General features: G+C 52.5%; 3 protein-coding genes across 4 annotated transcripts in view; 2 read left to right on the top strand and 1 right to left on the bottom strand.

Annotated features, from left to right (window-relative positions):
• Positions 1–502: 502 nt before the first annotated feature.
• On the bottom strand, positions 503–3951 carry MRPS12 (mitochondrial ribosomal protein S12). Its single transcript, XM_080646001.1, has 3 exons — positions 3419–3951; positions 3119–3186; positions 503–1178 (listed from the first exon to the last, which is right to left on the bottom strand). Exons 2-3 carry the CDS (start codon positions 3165–3167, stop codon positions 808–810), a joined length of 420 nt encoding a protein of 139 aa, XP_080502127.1. The 5' UTR covers positions 3168–3186; positions 3419–3951; the 3' UTR covers positions 503–807.
• On the top strand, positions 3723–18344 carry SARS2 (seryl-tRNA synthetase 2, mitochondrial; the record flags this gene model as incomplete). Of its 2 annotated transcripts, XM_080645999.1 has the most annotated exons (16): positions 3723–3989; positions 8831–8926; positions 12821–12850; positions 13428–13568; positions 13650–13704; positions 14218–14281; positions 14512–14617; positions 15318–15365; positions 15605–15713; positions 16020–16065; positions 16149–16236; positions 16318–16427; positions 17129–17222; positions 17316–17408; positions 17503–17568; positions 17878–18344. In XM_080645999.1, the coding sequence occupies 16 exons, from the start codon at positions 3723–3725 to the stop codon at positions 18019–18021; spliced, it is 1557 nt and encodes a 518-aa protein (XP_080502125.1). In that variant the 3' UTR covers positions 18022–18344. The 2 variants fall into 2 exon arrangements, with proteins under 2 accessions (XP_080502125.1, XP_080502126.1); XM_080646000.1 differs by lacking the exon at positions 12821–12850 and having other exon boundaries at positions 17878–18339.
• A 1332-nt stretch (positions 18345–19676) lies between these two features.
• CCER2 (coiled-coil glutamate rich protein 2) overlaps positions 19677–21136 on the top strand; it is a 2780-nt gene continuing 1320 nt past the window's right edge. The window contains exons 1-4 of the mRNA XM_080645207.1: positions 19677–19878; positions 20137–20177; positions 20314–20401; positions 21017–21134. Of these exons, the coding sequence (XP_080501333.1) occupies positions 19815–19878; positions 20137–20177; positions 20314–20401; positions 21017–21134 (311 nt within the window). The 5' untranslated portion in view covers positions 19677–19814. The remainder of the gene's footprint in view (positions 19879–20136; positions 20178–20313; positions 20402–21016; positions 21135–21136) is intronic.

Raw genomic sequence — 21136 nt, 5'->3', positions numbered from 1 at the left:
GATGAGGGCAGTATTACTTTCAGGACCATTTCCCAAGGGATAAAAACAATTCTGGAGGTGTTGGGGGGACAAATAAACCCAAAGTCACCGAACTAAGAGGTCAAGGTGTGATTTGAACCCAAGGGTGTGTTTCTGAGAAGAACACAGAAGAGAAGCTCCCATGTAGGCAGCAGTGCCCTCCCCTGTCCCCATTCAATCCTTTCTCAACACTCCTTCATCATCACCACTACAATTACTTCCATTTCCAGGAGGAAGCTTGAGGGCAGGCCTTTCCTTGCCCAGGCACTGGGCCTGCAGGATGGGGAACTGGGTCTCATACTACCACCAGACTCCAAACCTTAAAACAGAGTAGCCATCCACACGTGCTTTGTTCATCATGTCTAATCTTCACCAAACCAAACAAAGGGGATGCTCTGAGTAGAGGAAGAAACAGAGGCCCAGAGGGCATGCCAGCTGCGAACACCACACAGGGTGAATACCAGGCAAGGTGTACACGTCCAACCAGAGTCTCTGTGTGTGTTTATTGCAATCCCTTTTCATCAGATGGAATAGTGTACTGTTCCAGCAGAAGAAGCCTCTTGCACCAACACTCTACACATGGACACCAAGGATGTCAGCAGAGGGGCACCTTTTTTAATTCACACCCAGGACCCCTATGGACTACTGATAGCCCTGATGGAAGAGGAGCCAGGATTTGAACCAGGGTCAGCTGCTTCTAGAACTAGCCTAGCTTCCCAAGGATACTGCAGGAACCCAGAGACAAAGGTTCTTGTTCTACATAAACCCAGGCCACCATGCCCCTAGCGGTCACTTCTTCTTCTGCACATGGCCACAGTCGTACTTGCCACGCACAACCTTGAGCTTGACACCGGGCAGGTCCTGGGTGCGACCGCCTTGTACAAGCACAACGTGGTGCTCCTGCAGGGTATGGCCCTCTCCTGGGATAAAGCAGACGGCCTCTCGGCCTGTGCTGAGCCGCACGCGGCAGCACTTGCGGTTGGCTGAGTTGGGCTTCTTGGGTTTACGAGTGAATGTGCGTAGAACCACGCCCTTCAGCTGCGGCCGGCCTTCTGTGGGACCCAGCTTTGGAGGTGGCCACTTCGGAGGCCCCCGACGGTGCATCTGATTCAGGGTGGCCATGGGGCGGGTGGCCCAGAGCTGGGGGATCTGGGCTAGGCCTGGAAAGACACAACCCAGAAGGGCAGAGTGGGGTTATTATCCCAATGAACAAATAACAGTATCAGCAACTCAATTCTGGTGTTCTAACTGTTCCAAGCCCTTTAGAAGATGCCTGTTTACATCTTGGGGAACTTGGAGATAACAATAACAACAAACATTTATTAAGCAACCACCATGTGTCAGGTTCTCTTTTAAGCATTTTACATGAATTAACTCATTCTGTAAGAAAGGTATTAATTGTAATGCTGTTTAAAGAGGATAATAAAAGCAAGCAGGCTTACAATGCTCGAATCTTGTTCTATGCATCACACCTACATTACCTCATGCCATTCCCACGGCAACACTAGGGGGTATTCCAGGAAGGTGTCACTCCTCCTCCGGTCACACTCATCTGCCCTGTGAGCAGATCCTGTCAGCTGAACTTTCAAACACACCCTTCTCCCTCCTCTACTACACCCACTCCTGTCCTGTCCACCCTCTTCTCCTCCCAGGTCTTCCCATTCCCACTATCAGCTCCAACATGCAGGCAGAGGGTCACGTCCTTCCCCTGCTCAGAGCCCTCCTGTGCGGCCATCTCACTCAGGGTAAGAGTCCAAGTCCTCCCACAAGGCCCGACAGGGTCTGCCTCTGGTCTTCCCTTACCTCATCTCACTCACCCCCTTGCTCACCCAGCTGCAGCCTGTGTCCCCAAACACATCAACAGAAAGGAGACCAGTGTAGCTGCACTGTAAGAAGAGGAAAGGCAGGTGGGGGACAGAATCTATTTCCAAGACAGACCCATAGGATTTGCTCATGGATAAAATGTAGGACGCAAGACTCAAAGAGAACTGGATTCTCTTCAACAAACATTCACTGAGCACCTACTGTTTCTTGTCCCCAACAATGGAGACATAGTAGTGACTGAAACAGCCCTGGACCATGTCCTCCTAAGAGTTCCCAGTCCAGGATTTGAGGTCCATTCTTTCCCCTGTCACTAGCATGGATGCCCTTTCACACCCAATTTCACCCCTCCACATCAAAGGCAGGTCCTGGCCCTACTGTCCATCTCCACCTCTCCTTTGTCTCAAGTTACAACACAATCTTCAAAGGGGATGAAACATCCCTAGAAGTCTCTTCCTGGTGGTGTGCCCTTCTGCAAGACTGGTGTGGCTCAGTTAGTTGGGTGTGGTCCCATGAACCAAAAGGTTGCCAGTTCGATTCCTGGTCAGAGCACATGCCTGGGTTTTGGGCTTGATTCCGGGTAGGCAGCATGCAGGAGGCACCCTATCAAAGTTACACCCTCACATAGATGTTCCTCTCTCTCTAAAAATAAAAAATAAAAAGACTCCTCGCCACTCAATGTCTCAGTGTCCTTCATGATCATGTCTCCCTCCTGAACACCGTGTGTGAGAGGTTATCATGAAACCTGCATGTCAAGCTAGCCCAGATTCCCCAGGCAAGGTGCAGGCCTGTCTTGCACAGCCTTGTGATCTTGGTAAGTAGCAAACAGAAGGTGCTTACTAAAGGTTTGCATAGTGAGTAAGTGGATGAAATACCTCACAAAGGGCCATGAGAAGCGTTTAATATTTGTTAAGAGAGTAAGTTCATAAATATAGCATCCCTCTCGGTGCCTGGCACATACAAGGCTCTTGAAAAATATCAGCTGAATGAGGAGTTAAACGCCTTGCTAAGACGTCTAAACCAGGGGTGGTATTTAGTAAGTTCAGTGGTCACTAAAGAAATAATTGACCCAAACTCCTGCTACTCACCTGACACATAGTAGCCCTTAATGCAACTACTTCTCACATCTTGCTTTTGCACCCAAGCTCCGCCAAAACCCATCGTACAACCATCCTTGATTTAAAACCCTGATTCCCTTGGGTCTGTGGCCGAGGCACAGAAGTCCCTCATCCAGCCTCGACTCTGAAGCCCAAGACCCCCCCCCCACACACACACTTACTGTAACTCAGGGACATGTTGAGGCCCCGGAGAAGGCCGGACCACGACATCCCGTCGTCTGTAGCGTCCCTGTGTTAGGGGATAAGAGACTCAGAAACGAGGAGGGAAGTGACCGTAGTCGGGCTAGCACCCAAATTCTCCCCTTCCCGCTCTCGGGACCTTCTGGTTAAACTAAACAATTTCCTCTGACGCCTCGCTCTGGGTAGGCTCTTGGGGGCCCAACCTTCCCCGCCCGCATACTGGAGTAGAGGGGAAACAGGAGAGAACCGGGAAGTTTGGAGGACCCCTGGTTTTCACCGACCTCACCGACCCCAGCAGGGCCCACCGACACGCTGAACACAGCTTCTCGCCACTTCCGGCGGTTAGCCCGGCAGCCCGGCCGGTTCCGCCTCTCACACTGGAGGGGCGTGGCAAAGACTGCGATTGGGCAACGGCAGAGTCAATCTCGGTCAACTTCTCTCATTGAACCGCTTTTGAGATTCGGAAGAGGGTCACCTCTTCCAAGGTCTGCGTGACTCGTCCGCTGGAGGACGGCTGCTTTGCAATTGGTCTAAACGCGGAGTGGGCGGGACGAAGGGTGTGTGTCTCCTTGTCCCCTGGTCAAGATGGCTGCGTCTGTAGTGCGGCGCTGGTGGCCTTTGGTGGCCCGCCGAGGGCTCCGGCCCCGGGGAGGTTGTGTCTGCAGCCAGAGGCCAAGGAGAAGTTTCGCAACCGAGAGACGAGATCGGAACCTCTTGTACGAGCACGCACGCGAGGGCTACAGCGCGCTCCCTCAACTGGACTTGGAGCCGCTGTGCACGCGCCCGGAAGAAGCCGCGCGCACCCTGGAGCACCGCAAGGGGGAGCTGCAGCCGGATGACCTGCCGGCGATCGTGAGTGCGCTTGCGCGGGCCAGCGTCGAGGCCAGAGCGCTTTGCCTGTTGGCTGTTCACTTTACAGACGAATGGGCTTGCGAGACACTCTCCAGCAGGGGGCGGTCTTATCGCTTGAAGTTTGGTTCTTTTCCACGTGTAATGCTAGGACCTCACGCATGTCCACCGAGCGCTTAGGCCCCACTCCCTAGACACCTATTATAGGCCTGTTCCATAAGGCGTGCTGGGTATCTACTCTGCGCTAGGAACTGTGTGCCAATGCCCTCTGTGCTTCCACTTCATGCCAGGCTTATCTTAAGGCTAAATCTAATCCAACTAGAACCGGCGTCACCATACTTCTAGGTCTTGCTGAGGTGTTGAGGGTGGGGACCCCAAATCCTTGCAGCCCTCTCTTGTACTCTCCTACTATCCTTTTCTAAGTGCTTTATACATATTAACCTAATTTAAGTTTTACAACAACCCTGTGAAGTAGGTGCCATAAGGCTCAGAGAAGTTAATTAACTTGCCCAAAATCATGTAGCTGGTGACAAGTGGGAATTTGAACCTGTGCTGTTGAGTTCCAGAAGCCAGTGTTAACTACCCCACTATGCTTACTCATGAGCAAGATAATTTGAGTTCACAGTCTAGTGAAAGAGAGATATTTAACATACAATTAAAAACATATAATTAATCTCTGGTAAGTGCTATAAAGACAGAGTAGGGGGGCGGAAGGGACATAAGTAATACTTTCAACAATAATAATTGTATAAAAACAAGAGTAGAGGACACAGTTCTTGGAGGGCTTCTCAGAGGAGGTGGCATTAAGCAGACATCTGTAGAATGAGTAAGGTCAGCCAGGGGAACGGGAGAAGAGTGTCCCCAGTGGAGGGATCAGCACTACTAAAGCTTAGAGGTAAGACAAAAATATCCATTTGGTGGACATGTAGATAATTTAGGGTCTTTCACACTTTGTGGCTGAGAGTAAGAAACACATTTCACATCCTGGTCTAGTCCACACACCCCAAGATGAAACCAGTTTTACTAACAATTCTTGCTCTTACTATATGATACATTCTTAAGTTTTACTAGAGGCCCGGTGCATGAAAATTCATGCACTGGAAGGGGGGTCCCTCAGCCCGGCCTGCCCCCTCTCACAGTCTGGGAGCCCTCAGGGTTGGGAGGCAACCCGGCAATCAAGGGAAGGCGATGCCCCCATCACACCTCTCCTGCTGCTGCTGCCGGCAGCGCAAGCCTCGGCCGGCCCTGGTTACCTGAGCCTCGGGTGGCCCTGGGCAGCCGCCATCCAAGGCTTGACCGTGCCTCAGGCCAGCCCTGGGTGCCTGGGCAGCTGCCAAATGAAGCTTGCCTGCGCCTCGGGTGTCAGCTGGGCACCTGCCATCTTAGACTTGCCTGCGCCTCGGGCCAGCCCTGGGCAGCTGTGGGGACTGGGGGACTACAGAGGCAGGCGCCCCGGTGGGGCTGAAGGGACTGGGCGCTGCCATCTTGTGGCTGTGGGCACTGCCATCTTTGAGGGTGGGGCAGTCAATTAGCATATTCCCTCCTTATTGGCTGTAGGCGCCGCCATCTTTGCGATGGCATGGGGTCAATTAGCATATTCCCTCTTTATTAGATAGGATTATATTCTATTTAATTTTAAAAGCCCCGGCTTAGATACCCATTAGAATGGCTATTATTTTATTTTTTTTATTTATTTATTTTTTAAACAGATTTGGAAGAAGAACCTGCTGATTTAAAGTATGAGCCTAGAACAGTGGTTCTCAACCTTTCTTTTTTTTTTTATATATATATATTTATTGATATTTCACAGAGAGGAAGGGAGAGGGATAGAGAGCTAGAAACATCGATGAGAGAGAAACATCGATCAGCTGCCTCCTGCACACCTCCCACTGAGGATGTGCCCGCAACCAAGGTACATGCCCTTGACCGGAATCGAACCCGGGACCTTTCAGTCCGCAGGCCGACGCCCTATCCACTGAGCCAAACCGGTTTCGGCAGAATGGCTATTATTTTAAAAAAGCAGAAAATAACAAGTGTTGGCAAGGATACAGTCACTGTAGAAAAACAGTCTGGAAGTTCCTCCAAAAATTAAACATAGAGTTACTATATGATCCAGCAATCCACTTCTGCATATATACCCAAAGAATTGAAAGCAGGAACTTGAACAGATATTGACACACTCATGTTCATGGCAGCATTATTCACAACAGCCAAAATGTGGAAAGCACCCAAGTGTCCATTGATAGATGAATGGATAAACAAAATGTGGTGTGAGTGAGTGTGTGTGTGTGTGTTTGTGTGTTTGTGTATACAGGGTGTCCTAAAAAAATGTATATATACTTCACAGCTGATAGCTCAATTGATGTTTCTTTCTGTAGGGAGCGGTTATAGGGTTAAGCCTTGGACTGACCTGCTGGCAAAGCCGCAAACAAGTCCCAGTTTAGACTTTCTTTTCAGATTTAACCCATTGGAATTAGTAATTATTCAAAATGTGTGTATACATTTTTGGGGGACACCCTATATATATATAAATATTGTTCAGCCTTAAAAAGGAAGTTCTGACATATGTTATACCATGGGTGAACTTTTTAATTTATTTTTTTAAATATATTTTCATTGATTTCAGGGAGGAAGGGAGAATGAGAGAAAGATAGAAACATCAATGATGAGAAAGCCCACAACCTGGGCATGTGCCCTTGGCCGGAATCAAACCTGGGACCCTTCAGTCTGCAGGCTGGCACTCTATTCACTCAGCCAAACCGGCTAGGGTTTGGATGAACTTTTTAAAAAAAAAAAAATGTTTTTATTTATTTTAGAGATAAATAGAAACATCTGTCTGCATGCCCCCTACTGGGGATTGAGCCCTGCAACCCAGGCATGTGCCCCAGCAACCTCTTGGTGTACAGGAGAACACTCAATCCACTGTGCCACACCGGCTGGGCTCATGGATGAACCTTGAGGACATTATGTTAAGTGAAAAAATCCACTCACAAAAAGACATTGGGTCACGTCGGACTCAATGTAACGTCGTTTCGTGGTTATGTCGCCATATCCCATCTATTTATTAAAAAAAAAAAAAAAAGTTCCGCCCTAACCGGTTTGGCTCAGTAAATAGAGCATCGGCCTGCGGACTGAAAGGTCCCAGATTCGATTCTAGTCAAGGGCATGTAACTTGGTTGCAGGCACATCCCCAGTAGGAGGTGTGCAGGAGGCAGCTGATCAATGTTTCTCTCTCATCGATGTTTCTAACTCTCTATCCCTCTCCCTTCCTCTCTGTAAAAAAATCAATAAAATATATTTTTTAAAAAGTTCCGTCATTTCTGTCCTACCCATCCCCCCTCTCCCGGCCACCCCAGATCCTGTCATATGTGCATTATGCTTTTTATTATTTATTTGCCACAAGTAAAGGTCAGGAATTGTTACCTTTCTTTTAAATTTTTTTACTGTTTCACTTCATTGCTGCTGTGTATGTGCTCCATGTGAGTGACGTAGGTGCTTCTGTAGGTGGGTTCCGACTTACGGTGAAAATTGCATTACGTCACGCTGTAGGAACGGATCTCTGACGGAACCCAAGGACCTACTGTATATGATTCCACTTATCTAAGTTACTTAGAGTAGTCAAATTCATAGAGACAGAAAGTAGAATGGTGGTTGCCAGAGGCTGGGGGAGGGGAGAGTGGGAGTTTGTGTCTAATGGGTACACAGTTTCAGTTTGGGAAGGTGAAAAAGTTCTGGAGGTGGATAGGGATCATGGTAATACAACAGTGTGAATGTACTTTGTGTCACTGAACTGTATACTTAAAAAATGACTGAAATGGTAAATTTGGCATATATTTACCACATCCCAAAGCTTGAAAAAAACCACTTCCTTAGGGCATTGACTGCAAATAGGGCTGTGGCATGCGGCCTTGTCTGGTTTGTTCCTGGGGACTGCAGGGCTGTGGTTACGTTCAGGCAGAAGAGGAACTGTGTAATGACTCTGGCAGGACTGGGGGGGAGAAGGGGGAGCCTGAAGGCTGGGAGGCTCACACAGGGTTCTCATTGGAAATGACAGGATCTGGGGTGGCCGGGAGAGGGGGATGGGGAGGACAGATTTGATGGATGTTCACAAGCCCTGGTGCCTGGCCTCGGGGCAGGGGTGGCATCCAGGAGGAGGCCCAGGGCTTTGGGAGGGAGGATGGGAGTTGGTGGGGCTGTCCCGAAGGAGGAGGAGCAGATCTGGGGTGATGCTTTTCCTAGAGTCATCTTGCACATGGTGAGGGTGAAGTGCCCAGGGAACATCCAGGAGGAGCCACTAAATGAGTAGCAACCCAACCTATGGCCTGCTGTCCCCTTCAGGTTTCCGGCCGGGGCAGTAGGACAGTGTCTGTACCATTTTGTTGAAAGGAAACTGCAACCAGAGAGGACAAAGGAGTTTGCCCGAGGATCTGGGCTCCCAGAGGGCCTCCACGGCAATATGTGTGCCCAAGAAGGGAGCGCTGGTCTCCCTCGCCCCTCCTGACCCCCGTGCTGGAGACTGCAGGGTTAGCTGCTACGGCAGCCCCTAGGATAGAGGCTCTTCTGCTCCCACATGGGAGTTGAGAGTTGAGTGGTGGCGGGGGCCTCAGCTCCACGTCCCTCAGTGCCAGGTGCTTTCATCTCCTTGTTCTGTGTCCCTTAGGATGTTGTTCTGTTCAGCTGTTCAGCTCTCCTTAGGGTCCATCATCCAATCCACGGGGATTGAGAAAGGGAACTTCAGGAAGTCCTAGTATGAAGGGAAGAATGGCTACCCCGGACAGTGAGGGTCCAGGTGGGGCAGAGGACAGTGGCTGCTTCACCTCTTTCTCTGCTGTGTTCACCCCCAGGTTGCGACATGGCAGGAGCTGAGGCAGCTGCGGGAACAGATCCGGAGCCTGGAGGAGGAGAAGGGGGCCGTGGCTGAGGCAGTGCAGGCCCTGCTGGTAAGCATGGGGGTCCTAGGTGGGTGGGGGTGGGGGCAGGATGCCATTGGCTATTTTTAATGAGAAACCAAATTTAAGGAACTTGAAGGATGTGGACATTCATTAACTCACATAACAAGCCATCCAGGGCCAGGCATCCCTGGGGTTGATAAGTTAGTGGCTCCCCCAGCATCCCCAACCAGGTTCCTTCCCTCTCTCTCTCCCATGACTCCACTGTGGTGATCTGACCTCAGTTTCCCCTCTCAGTTCCAAGGTGGTTGTCGTAGTACAGTGTCTATTCCAGTGACTCTGCCAGAGGCTGAAAATGGGGCTTCTCTGGCTTGAGTGCCTTTTCCAAGAGCAGGGAGACCTTTCTCCTGGGCCCAGAAATCCCACACCCACCCATCAGCAGCAAGAGGCAACCTCAGCTGGACCCATATTCCCTGAACTCCAGGCAGCCAGGGAAGGCAGACTGAGTCAGGGGTCTGTGGGAAAGGAGGAAGGAGGGCAGGTGAGTTTGGATGAGACAGCCAACAGCATCTGCCACAGAGGGCTGAAAAATAGTCATAAAAACAATAGCAGGCATTTATTTATATACCAGTTACTGTGTGCCAGGCACTGTTCTAGATGCTTCCCTTACTCTACATTCTCACAACACTGAGACCGGGACAGTACAAACCCAATTCTACAGCTGAGGAGGCTGAGACCTCAGTCTCACAGCCAGGAAGCGGTAGAGGTAGGATTCGCATCCAGGCATTGGGCTGCTTTTCAGCACTGTGTTTGAAGGCCTCTCGCAACACTGATTACTTCTCCCAGGGACCTAATGTGTGTGTGCTGGGCCCTGGGCCACAAGCATCACAGGAGGCAGCCTGTGAAAACAACACAATTGATCTCAGTTAATGGTCAGTGAGTGCCAGAGCATCTTCTCAGGGAAGCCATGCACCAGCCTGCTGGGAGGTCCTGTTATCATCCTATTTCATAGATGGGAATGCCGAGGCTCAGAGAGGGAAAGAGAAATGCCCAAAGGCACACAGCAGGTCAGCACCCAGCATTCAGACCCAGGTCTGTCTGATTCCCTCTTGCTCAGCATCATAGAGGCTTGGGGTATCAAAGGCCCTTGGTCGCAGGCCTCCAATACACACTCACAGACTGTCTTTCTGATCCTCAGTTTTCTCATCTACAAAACGGGGTCACGGCCCTAGCCAGTTTGAATGTCGGCCCGTGGACTGAAGGGTCCCGGATTCGATTTTGGTCAAGGGCACATACCTTGGTTGCAGGCTCCATCCCCACTGTCGGTCGGGTGCCTGTGGGAGGCAGCCAATCAATGTGTCTCTCACATCCATGTTTCTCTCCCTCTCCCTTCCACTCTTTAAAAATCAATGGAGAGAGAAACCAAGATGGTGGCATAGGTAAGCACCTAAACTGCCTTGCACAACAATTTCAAAACTACAACTAAAAGACAGAAGGGACACCATCCAGAACCACAGGAAAGCTGGCTGAGTGGAAATTCTACAACTAGAAGGAAAGAGAAAAGCTCAGAAAATTGGAGGTACAGCAAAGGGTCTTTGTGCGCGCAGAGAGGAAGGGCAGCTGAGAGCCTGGCTGACTGTCTCTGGCGGGAGCGGGAAGGAAGCCCCCGACTGCACTGAACCCCAGTTCCGACTGCACTGAACCCCAGTTCCAGGCGAAACCCCGTGGACCCAGGCTCATACAGGGGGAGTCTGGACTGTCAGGTAGACAGAAAGGCACCCGGAGACTCGGAGACCCGGGGGAGACCCAGGGGAGCCCCGGCAGGCAGGGATCTGGAGGCGCGCACGCCAGTGTGCACAAAGACTGCAGAGGTTGCCACAGGCTTTCCCTAGCAGAAGGGAGTTGGAAGCTCCTGACTGCACTGAACCCCAGTTCTGACTGCACTGAACCCCAGTTCCAGGCGAGCCCCTGGGGACCCACGCTCTTGCGGGGGGAATCTGGACTCTCGGGCGGAGACTCGGGAACCGGGGAAGGCAGAGGTCTGGAGGCGCGCGTGCGCAAGGGCAAGGCTGACGGGAAGCCAAGACTGTCTGCTCCGTCCTGAGACTCCACACCATCCAAGCTGAGCACAGAGGCTTTTGCAATTTGGCAAGTCTAATCCTATAAGGCTGTCTCCAGCACCGAAATTCTCCCAGCATAGACAAAGCTGATCCTCACAGCCAACTGGCCTGGAGGTCACTTCCTCCCAGTGATACCAACAACAATCAAGACTTAACTACAACAAGGCTGTACACACAATTTACAAAGGGGTGCACCAAGAGTATCCACCTCAGGTTAACTGGGGAGGCCAACACACGGGGCCATATAGGAAACCTAGCACACAAAGCTACCCTACCAACTCAGGGAAGCAGTGAAAATGTGGCATCAAAGAAACAGATCACAAACGAAAGAAATGGAGGAAAACAAACGACTGGATATAGAATTCAAAACCACGGTTATAAGGCTTTTCAAGAATATCCTAGAAAAGGCCGATAAATATAACGAGACCTTCGAAGATATGAAAAAGGACCAACTAGAAATTAAACATACACTGACTGAAATAAAAAATATTATACAGAGACCCAACAACAGACTAGAGGAACACAAGAATCAAGTCAAAGAATTGAAATACAAAGAAGCAAAAAACACTCAACCGAAAAAGCAAAAAGCAAAAAAAATCCAAAAAGTTGAAGATAGTGTAAGAAGCCTCTGGGACAACTTCAAGCGTACCAACATCAGAATTATGGGGGTTCCAGAAGAAGAGAGACAGCAAGATACTGCAAACCTATTTGAAGAAATAATGACCGAAAACTTCCCCCACCTGGTGAAAGAAATAGACTTACAAGTCCAGGAAGCGCACAGAACCCCAAACAAAAGGAATTCAAAGAGGACCACACCAAGACACATCATAATTAAAATGCCAAGAGCAAAAGACAAAGAGAGAATATTAAAAGCAGCAAGAGAAAAACAGTTAATTACCTACAAGGGAGCACCCATACGACTGTCAGCTGATTTCTCAACAGAAACTATGCAGGCCAGATGGGAGTGGCAAGAAATTTTCAGTGATGAATAGCAAGAACCTACAACCAAGATTACTCTACCCAGCAAAGCTATCATTCAGAATGGAAGGGCAGATAAAGAGCTTCACAGATAAGAAAAAGCTAAAGGAGTTCATCACCACCAAACCAGTATTATATGAAATGCTGAAAGGTATTCTTAAAGAAGAAGAAAAAAGTAAAGATAAAAATTATGAACAACAAATACATATCTATCAACAAGTGAACCTAAAAATCAAGTGAATTAAAAACCTGAGGAACAGAATAATCTGGTGAATATAATAGAATCAGGGGCATAGAAAGGGAGAGAACTGATAATTCTCAGGGGGAAAGAGGAATGGGGGGTTCAGGAAGAGACGACAGAAATCATACACCTATGGATGAGGACAGTGGGGGGGAGGTAAGGGCAGAAGGTGGGGTGGGAACCGGGTGGAGGGGAGCTTTGGGTGGAAAAAGGAGAAACAATTGTAATAATCTGAATAAAGATTTATTTAAAAAAATCAATGGAAAAAATATCTTCAGGTGAGGATTAACAAAAAAACAAAAATGGGATCACGTTGATGCCAACTTCAAGGAGTAGGTTGTGAAGAAATAGGATTATGTGAGAGCCCTCTGCATGGCGCCAGGCATGAGGCAGCGCTCAGTAAATAGGGTTGCAGGTGTGATTATTATTGTTATTTTGCCTCTTCACAGCTTTACTGACAGAAACTGAGGCACAGTCAAGGAGGGACCCAGCCAGGCATTGACAGAGCAGCAATTCAGATCCCCTGGCCTGTATGACCTTTCACCACCCCCTCCTCCCCACCCTCAACTTCATCAAACCAATCACCCTGTCTGTCTTTTCTACCAGGTGAACCAAGGCAACAATCAAGTGCAGCAGGTACCACAGGGGGTTGACGTCCTGTCCCAGGTTGGGGGTAGGCAGTTCATATATCAGTCATGATTCCTCCATTGTATGTGACAACTCAAACAGGATTAAGGGGAAAAAACAGGCTCTATTGATTCATGAAACTAAAAAGCAAACTTCAGGTACAGCTAGGTCTAGGTCCTGGCTCTGTATTTGGTTCTACTTCCCTCTTATTCCCAGACCAGCTTTCTCCCCTTGGGGGAAGGGAAGCAGGGTCGGGTACAAAAAGAACCTCTTACCTTATAGCTCCAGCCGTAGTCCTGGGCTTATTCTCATAAGTTTGGTTTGTGTCAGGTGCCTGTCTTTGAGCCAGTCACTGTGGCCAAGGCAATGAAATGTTCCAGTAATCCAGGCATGAGTCATGTCCCCAAGGATGTGCAATGTGAAGGTGAAAGAAGGGAGGTTCCCTAAAGGAAATCAAGGATATTGAGCCAAAAGCGGAGGCAGCAAATTGTCTACCACAGAGGTTCTGCCAGCAAGGATCCAGGTCAGACTGGTAGAGGGACTCCCCAACCATGGCCTGGGCTGACCCTGCTCACTCTGCCCCCAGGACCCACAGTATCAGAGTCTGCGGGCACGGGGCCGGGAGATCCGGAAGCAGCTCGTGCTCCTGTACCCCAAGGAGGCCCTGCTTGAGGAGCAGTTCTACCTGCGGGCACTGAGGCTGCCCAACCAGACCCACCCAGATGTGGTAAGGCCTGTGCTGGGCAGCCGGGAGGCCAGGGGCCTGCCTAGTGCCACCTTTCTGGTGATGTCCTCTGTCTCCCTGCAGCCCATCGGGGACGAGAGCCAAGCCCGAGTGCTACACGTGATCGGAGACAAGCCAGGTGGGCCACACTCAGGCCCGGGCACCCCAGGCTGGGGCGGGGCTTTTGGGTCTGGGGCTGTGCTGGCTTCCTCTTCCTCAGCTGGAGCACAGTGAGGCTGTTTCTCAGGGACAGTTCTATTTTTGTTCTCCCCCCTCACCTCATCGGATCCTCTCACCCTGTGTCTGTGTGTGCCTGCCCGTCTCTGTCCAGCTGTCTGGCTTTGGCCCCCTTGCTTTGGCCCCATCTCGCATGGGCTTTTCCTCTCTGGCTCTCTCCCTTTCTCTCTGATTCTCTCTCCCTTTCACCTAGTGTTTCCTTCTCTTTCCCTTCTCTCTTCCTCTCCTTTTCTGATCCTGCCTTCCATCTCTTTCTAGCTCCCATCTCTGCATCCATCTTAATCTTTCTTCCTCTCTCCTTTTCTCTCCCTTTCTGTCTTACTGCCTTTCCTTCCTGCCATTTTTCTAATCTTTCTCTCTGTCCCATCTCCCTGCCTCTCCCCATCTTAGCCCATTGCTTTTCTTCCACATCCAGCTTTCTCCTTCCAACCCCGGGGCCACCTGGAAATCGCCGAGAAACTTGACATCATCCGTCAGAAGTGAGCTCCTCCCCCCACCCCACTCCAACAGCTGGCTGCCGGCTCTGCCTCCCCCAGCCCAGTCCTGGGTGTGGAACCACCAGGGCCGCACCCCTCATGAATGTTTGATGCCCAGTTCCCCGTTTGGCATCTGGGCCTCTGCCCCTGGGTATTCAGTCTTTTTCCCCCAACACCCCAGCCTCCAAGCCCTGGTCCACCAGCCCCCGCCTGTCTGCCCATCTGTCTCCCAGGCGCCTGTCTCACGTGTCTGGCCACCGCTCCTATTACCTGCGCGGGGCTGGAGCCCTCCTGCAGCATGGCCTGGTCAACTTCACACTCAGCAAGCTCATCCAGCGGGTATGGTCCAAGTATGAGAGGGCTGCCTGGAGGGGGTGGCATGGAAGCTGAGCTCAGAAGGCTCAAGGCAGTGAGGAGGGGGTGTGATCGCTGTTCTAGTTACTGTTTTCTGAACTTCACATGTATCATTGACACATTTAATTCTATGACAGCTTTCTGAGGTGGGTGCTAGTATTCTCCCCACTTCAGAGATTGAGAAATTGAGGTCTGAAAGGGGAGTAAGTAGCTGAAGGCTTTATAGCTAGCATGTAGGCTCAAGGATAGAGCCTACATTTGTAACCACTGCACTTGCTGCCTGCCTGCCTGCCTGCTGTGTACACAGTGTTGCAGAAACATGGCGTCCATTGACACTGGAGTGGGGGTCGGCCGGGGCTCGATGCATGGAGCATTGGCCATGGCAAGGGACTTGGACATTACCTGGGGAGCCTCGGAAGGCGTTAGCAGGGGAGGGAATGATTGAACTATGTGATCTGTGGTATGATCTGAGTGTGGGAACCGTGAAGCGCCACAAGAGGGTCCCAGTGACAGGGACACCAGGGCCGGGGCCAGCTCAGGCCTTCCTCCATTTCCTCTGACGTGGAGTGGACTTGGGAGTGACAAGGGAGTGCCGGTGGCCCATCTGCAGTGTCCCTTCAGGCCTGAGCTTGAGGCCTGGTAGGGGTCTTAGCTATGCTACTCACCTCTTTCCTTCCCCACGCAGGGCTTCACCCCCATGACAGTGCCAGACCTTCTCCGAGGAGCTGTGTTTGTGAGTGAGGACTGCTGTCCATGCCGAGCTGTGTATCAGGCCCCATGCTGGGGACCCCGGGCAGAGGCCAGCCTGTCTCCCCTGAAGAAACTGCCCTGGGGCTGGCTTGAGGGGTCAGGATGGGACAGGGAGGCCAGGGTGATTCCAGATTCTTATAGGGGAGGAGCAGGGGTTGTGACTGCAAAATGGAGGAGGCTGTGGTTAGCTGTCCCCTGACTTCTGTGGCTTGGCCTTCACAGGAAGGCTGTGGGATGACACCTAATGCCAACCCATCCCAGATTTACAACATTGACCCCTCCCGCTTTGAAGACCTCAACCTGGCTGGGACAGCAGAGGTGGGGCTTGCAGGTGAGCATCTGCCTGGGGCAAGGGTGGTGAGCACACCTCCAGTGTCCTCGGAGCAGGAGCAATTGTAAGGTGGCAACTTGGAGTATTCTGGGGGTGGTGGCTGCCTGCCCAGGATATTTTGGCATCCCAGGGCCAACATGTACAGCTATGCAGGTTGTTCACTGCCTAACAGCACAGTGAGAGTCCAGCCACATGCCGGACATGAGGTTGTGTCTGCCAGAGGGGATACCTTTTATAATCCTACAAAAGTTTCCTGTGGATGGAGGGTGGCCCTGGCTGACCCACCCTGTCCCCCTCTCCTCCCAGGCTACTTCATGGACCACTCTGTGGCCTTCAGGGACCTGCCAATCAGGTGACGCCCAGTTCCTGTAGACCTTGTCCCCACCTGTGATGTTCCCTCTCCCTTCCCTGACCCCACCATCCCTGCTCCCCCAGGATGGTTTGTTCCAGTACCTGCTACCGGGCAGAAACAGACACAGGGAAGGAGCCATGGGGGCTATATCGAGTGCACCACTTCACCAAGGTTGGCATAGCAGGGACTTTGGGGGGGGTCACCCCAACAGCCCAGGGTCTCCTGACTCCTTTGCCCCCTGCTCTGCGCCAGGTGGAGATGTTTGGGGTGACAGGCCCTGGGCTGGAGCAGAGCTCGCAGCTGCTGGAGGAGTTTCTGTCCCTGCAGATGGAGATCTTGACAGAGCTGGGCTTGCACTTCCGGTGCGGACAGGGGTGGGGCTGAGGTAGGGGGGAGAGAGGAGGTAGATGCTGGGCTGGTGCTCCCCCCATTCTGAAAACCCTCTCCACTTCTCCCCCTGCCCCCTTTTCCCTGTGTAGGCTGTGTGCCTATCAATCCCTGAAGTCCTGACTAGGGTTATGGGATTGTAGCCATAGCATAAGCAGCACAGGGTGCTCCAGGTTTGAGACCCAGGCCCCTTCCCTCCTGTTGCTCCCCATCCCTAAGGTGCTGCCTCTCGTGCAGTCCCAGGTGGCTTCTCACCACCAGTAAGAAGGGGGGACATACCCCTTGCCTTTAAGATGTTGGAAGCCTACTTCCCCTCTCACTGTCAGTCACACCTAGCTTTCAAAAGATGCTGAAAAACACAGACTTTTTTTCTGGGGTGACCCATTACAAAAATTTGGGTTGCTAATATTACAGACAGTGGGACTGGCCATGGTGAGCAGCCTGGAGACACAGCCACATGCCCTTTCTCCTCCCTGGTCTTCTCTCCCATCAGCTCTTTCCTGTCTCCTGTATCACCTTCTCCATCACCACCCACTGCTTCAATGAGGTGTCCCTTTTGCCACTATCTCCCTCTTTTACTTCCATTGTCCACTTTTAGATGCCTTCTCTTCCATTGCCTCCATTTTTCTCCCTCCTCTCAATCTGACCTTCACCTTGCCTTTCTCCATGGCTGCAGGGTCCTGGACATGCCCACCCAGGAACTGGGCCTTCCCGCCTACCGTAAGTTCGACATTGAGGCCTGGATGCCAGGCAGGGGCCGCTTTGGCGAGGTAAGCCCCCGTCCCAGTGGGGACGCAGGGTGGAAATGAGATGACACCAGCCCTCACAGCTGATCCCTCAGCTCACCCCACTCCCCTGTCCAGGTCACCAGTGCTTCTAACTGCACAGACTTCCAGAGCCGCCGCCTCCACATCATGTTCCAGACAGAGGCTGGGGAGCTGCAGTTTGCCCACACGGTGAGCACCTGCCTCCACTCCCAACCGTCCACACCACCTCAACCCTCCCTGGGGCCCACCAGCAGGCCTCAGCCTGAGCGTGTCTCTCTCCCAGGTGAACGCCACAGCCTGTGCTGTCCCCCGCCTTCTCATTGCACTCCTGGAGAGCAATCAGCAAAAGGTGAGGGGGCCCTGGCCAGTGTGGCTCAGTTGGTTGGGCATCATCCTGTGCACTAAAAGGTTGTTGGTTCGATCCCTGGTCAGGGCACATGCCCAGATTGTGGGCTAAATCCCTGGTAGGGAGCATGCAGGAGGCAGCTGATCGATGTTTCCCACTCGCATTGGTGTTTCTCCTTTTCCTTTCCTCTCTCTATAAACATCAGTAAAGAAATCTTTAAAAAAATAAATAAAAATGGTGAATTGTACCCAAAAGGGCAGGGGATGGAGGGCTAGTGCAGTGGCAGCATCCTAAGGCCTGTTTTGTCCCCAGGACGGCTCGGTCCTCATTCCCTCTGCCCTCCAGCCCTACCTTGGCACCGATCGGATCACAGCTCCCACCCACGTGCCTCTCCAGTATATTGGGCCCAACCAGCGCCAGAAGCCCAGGCTCCCAGGCCAGCCTGCCTTGAACTGAGGACTCATCCTCATCAGCCACCTGGGTTGTCGCTGCTTGCTGGCTTAGGGGACCCTGGACCCTGAGACATGTCCTGAGCCTGCCCTGACATCTGTATTGCACATCAGCTCCACGCCTGGGCCTGTGGACTCCAGGGTCCACCTCTCCTTCCCTGCTGCCTCAGAATCAGTGACCTTGTCATTGGGGGTCCCAGTGGGAAGCAGGACATCTGGGGACTTGAAGGATCTAGGGATGGGATAAGAAGAGAGGCCTCTACCCCTTCTTTCTTCCCTCCCCCCTTAGTGCTTAGCAGAAGGTCCCTAATAAATGGTCAGAACAATGGTCTTTATGGATCTGTGAGCACGGGAGATGGCCCTGGCCAACTTGTGTGGGATGGGGGGCAATTGCTCAGAAGTGCTAAATTATCAGAGGGGCCATGGCTGGACATATCCAGCACCTCCTAGGGCACATGGACAATGCTGGATTTGAACCCAGGCTCACCTTTCAGTAGCTTGGGACCACCAGGGGAGCTGAGAGGATCCTGAGGCCTCTCCCCCAATGGGATAGTGACACCTCTCCCTGATCCATTTCTACCTCACCTCTCAGTCCCCCGCTCCAGGTAGAGGGCCAGTAGATGGTGAAACCAAATTTGCTCTTCCCCTGGGTGTGCCCGCTGCAGCATTTGGAGCCATTTTCCCAGCTTCCCTGGCCACATCCTCCCCCTGTAGGTCATCCTCGATTCCTCTTCCATCCATATCTGCAGACCTGGGCCGTTGCACCTTCGGAATGTTTCCAGAGCCCGCCCTCTCTCATCCCAGCCCCTCCATGGTCTTGTCCACTGCTATCTCCCATTTAGAGAGTCATGTAGCCTCTTTGGTGTCTCCTGGCTCCTTGTCCCACACATACAGCCAGAGCGCCCCTGTGACACAGGCATCAGGGCTTGTGCCCCCTGCCCAGAGCCCCCCTGTGGCTCCAGCTCAGGAAAGTCCACAAGACCCCACTTCAACCCTCGCTCTCTTCTTCCTTCCTTACATAACATGATTGAGTATTGTCGTCACCCCTTCTCAATGCCTGCTCCAAGAGGGCAAGACAGTGTGCCAGTTCCTTCACTGCAGCAGCCTCATTGGGCATGTAGTAGGTGCTCAATAAAAATTACAGGATTGAAGGCGCTCCAACCTGAGTAGTTCCCAGTACCCAGAACTGCCTAAATCAGCGGTCACCAACCAGTGGTCCGACCACTGGTTGTCCGTGAGGTCCGAAAGGTTGGCGACTGGTGGCCTAAATTATCTTGCACACACATTCATTTATTTAATCCTCACCATCAAGCCTCACCTGTGGAATAGGTTGTCACCAACCCTATTTTACAAATGAAGTGTCCAAGGGCTGCGAGCTGTGGAGCTGGGAGTCAGGCAGAGCCCAGTCACAACCTCGGGGATAGGCAGGCTATGAGACCCACTTTCCAGGTGAGGAAATGGGCCAAGAAAAGGTAAGAGTTGCCTGAGGTTGGTCAGTAAGTGGCTGCTGCTTCAAACCCAGGCCCACCTTTCAACGAGGCCTTTTGCTTGTCAGACCTTCTCTGGGGAAACTTCCCTATCCCCATGCTGGTTCTGTGCCAGAAGCAGGAGGGGCAAGGGTGCAGGGTGTGGGTCTCCATGAATAATTGAGGGTCTCAGGCAGGTTAGCGCCCTGCAGCTGTTGTTCCGCCTGCAGCGGGAGGGGGCAGTGGTGACATCACTTTCTCCCTGGGGGCGCGGGGTACGGGTTATAAGGAGCTGCCACCCTAGCGCTGAGGACCTTGATTGGGAAGCACCACCATGCAGTGCCACAGAAGGCCCTCCGTGCTGCTATTGCTGCCGCTGTCCCTGCTGCTGGGGGCGTGTGAGTGCAAGAAACTGGGGAGGAGGCACCTCGGGGGCCAGGCCGGGGAGCAGGGTGGCTGAGGGCTGGGACAGTACACCCAGCGGTCAGATGAGAAACTTAATGGGCCCAGCTGTCCGGTGGGGACAGTACATCGGACAGGTGGCTGGGGAGGGGACTGGGGATCAGGGCGCCCTTGGAGCTGGGATCAGTACCAGGGACAGCTGGGGGGGGCGGGCGGGGAGTCCCAAGCCCAGTTCCTATCTCCTTCCTCCACAGCCACCGCTGCTCCTCTAGCATCAAGACCCTCCAAGGAGGAGGTAAGGAGTGTGACCTCTTACCCTGCCTCATCTTCCTGGAGCCCTGGCCCTCCCTGCCCAGCTTCCTCCACATCACCTCCCCTTCAGCTGCTCTCCTTACGCCCATCTGCTCTCCCCTCTGACCCTTCACCCCCAGCTGACCCGCTGTCTGGCAGAGGTGGTCACAGAAATGCTGAATCTGGGTCAGGCCCAGCGAGGCCCCTGCATGGCTCTCCTCCACAAAGGTAAGGAGGACCCAGGCTCCAGTTCCTCTGGGAGCCCCACCCCACCCAGAGTTCTGCCCCGGGCTGCCTGGAGGGTGTTCTCTTATCCCAGGGCCTCCCTTGCCTCCTCCACTCACCTCCCTCTCTGAAGCCTCTTCCTTCTCCTGCTTGGGCTCAATTTCTGGCTGGCAGAAATGGTGCAGGGGCCAGAGTCAGCATTTCTGTGACCACCTCTGCCAGACAGCGGGTCAGCTGGGGGTGAGGGTCAGAGGGGAGAGCAGATGCGGGTAAGGAGAGCAGCTGGAGGGGAGGTGATGTGGAGGAAGCTGGGCAGGGAGGGCCAGGGCTCCAGGGAGATGAGGCAGGGTAAGAGGTCACACTCAATTTCTGGGTGGCGGAGGAGGTGGTGGTGCAAGTCCTCATTCCCTTCCCTTCTCCCAAAGTGTCCAGCCTGGTCCCCAGCCCACCCTTGGAGCTCCTTACAGAGGAATAGGAGCAGGGAAGAGAATGTCCCTGGGCCCTGACCCTCCTCTCCCAGTTCTGGGCAGTCCCCCTGTGGACCTCAGGAGGGCCCCAGAACTCCTCCAGCTCTGTTTTCCAACTGGCTGCACAGAGTGTCCTTTCTCTTCCCACCAGAGATGTGTGAGACAGAGCCCTACAGCTGTGTGTCCACTGAGGAGAAAGGCCTGCTGGTTAGTGATTTCAAGAAGCGGGAGGCTGGGAAGATGAGGTCCAGCCAGGAAGTGAGGGATGAGG

The sequence above is a fragment of the Plecotus auritus genome, assembly GCF_963455305.1.
Source record: "Plecotus auritus genome assembly, chromosome: 10".
Taxonomy (NCBI): domain Eukaryota; kingdom Metazoa; phylum Chordata; class Mammalia; order Chiroptera; family Vespertilionidae; genus Plecotus; species Plecotus auritus.
The sequence above is the reverse complement of the archived record's forward strand: the minus strand, read 5'-3'. Positions and strand labels throughout refer to the sequence as shown.

Excerpts from the sequence above, each read along its gene's own strand:
- MRPS12 (XM_080646001.1), bottom strand. The coding sequence starts at position 3,167 with ATGTCGTGGTCCGGCCTTCTCCGGGGCCTCAACATGTCCCTGAGTTAC. Across the intron at positions 1,179-3,118 it reads CAACATGTCCCTGAGTTACA|GCCTAGCCCAGATCCCCCAG; the intron begins GTAAGTGTGTGT and ends GTGTCTTTCCAG.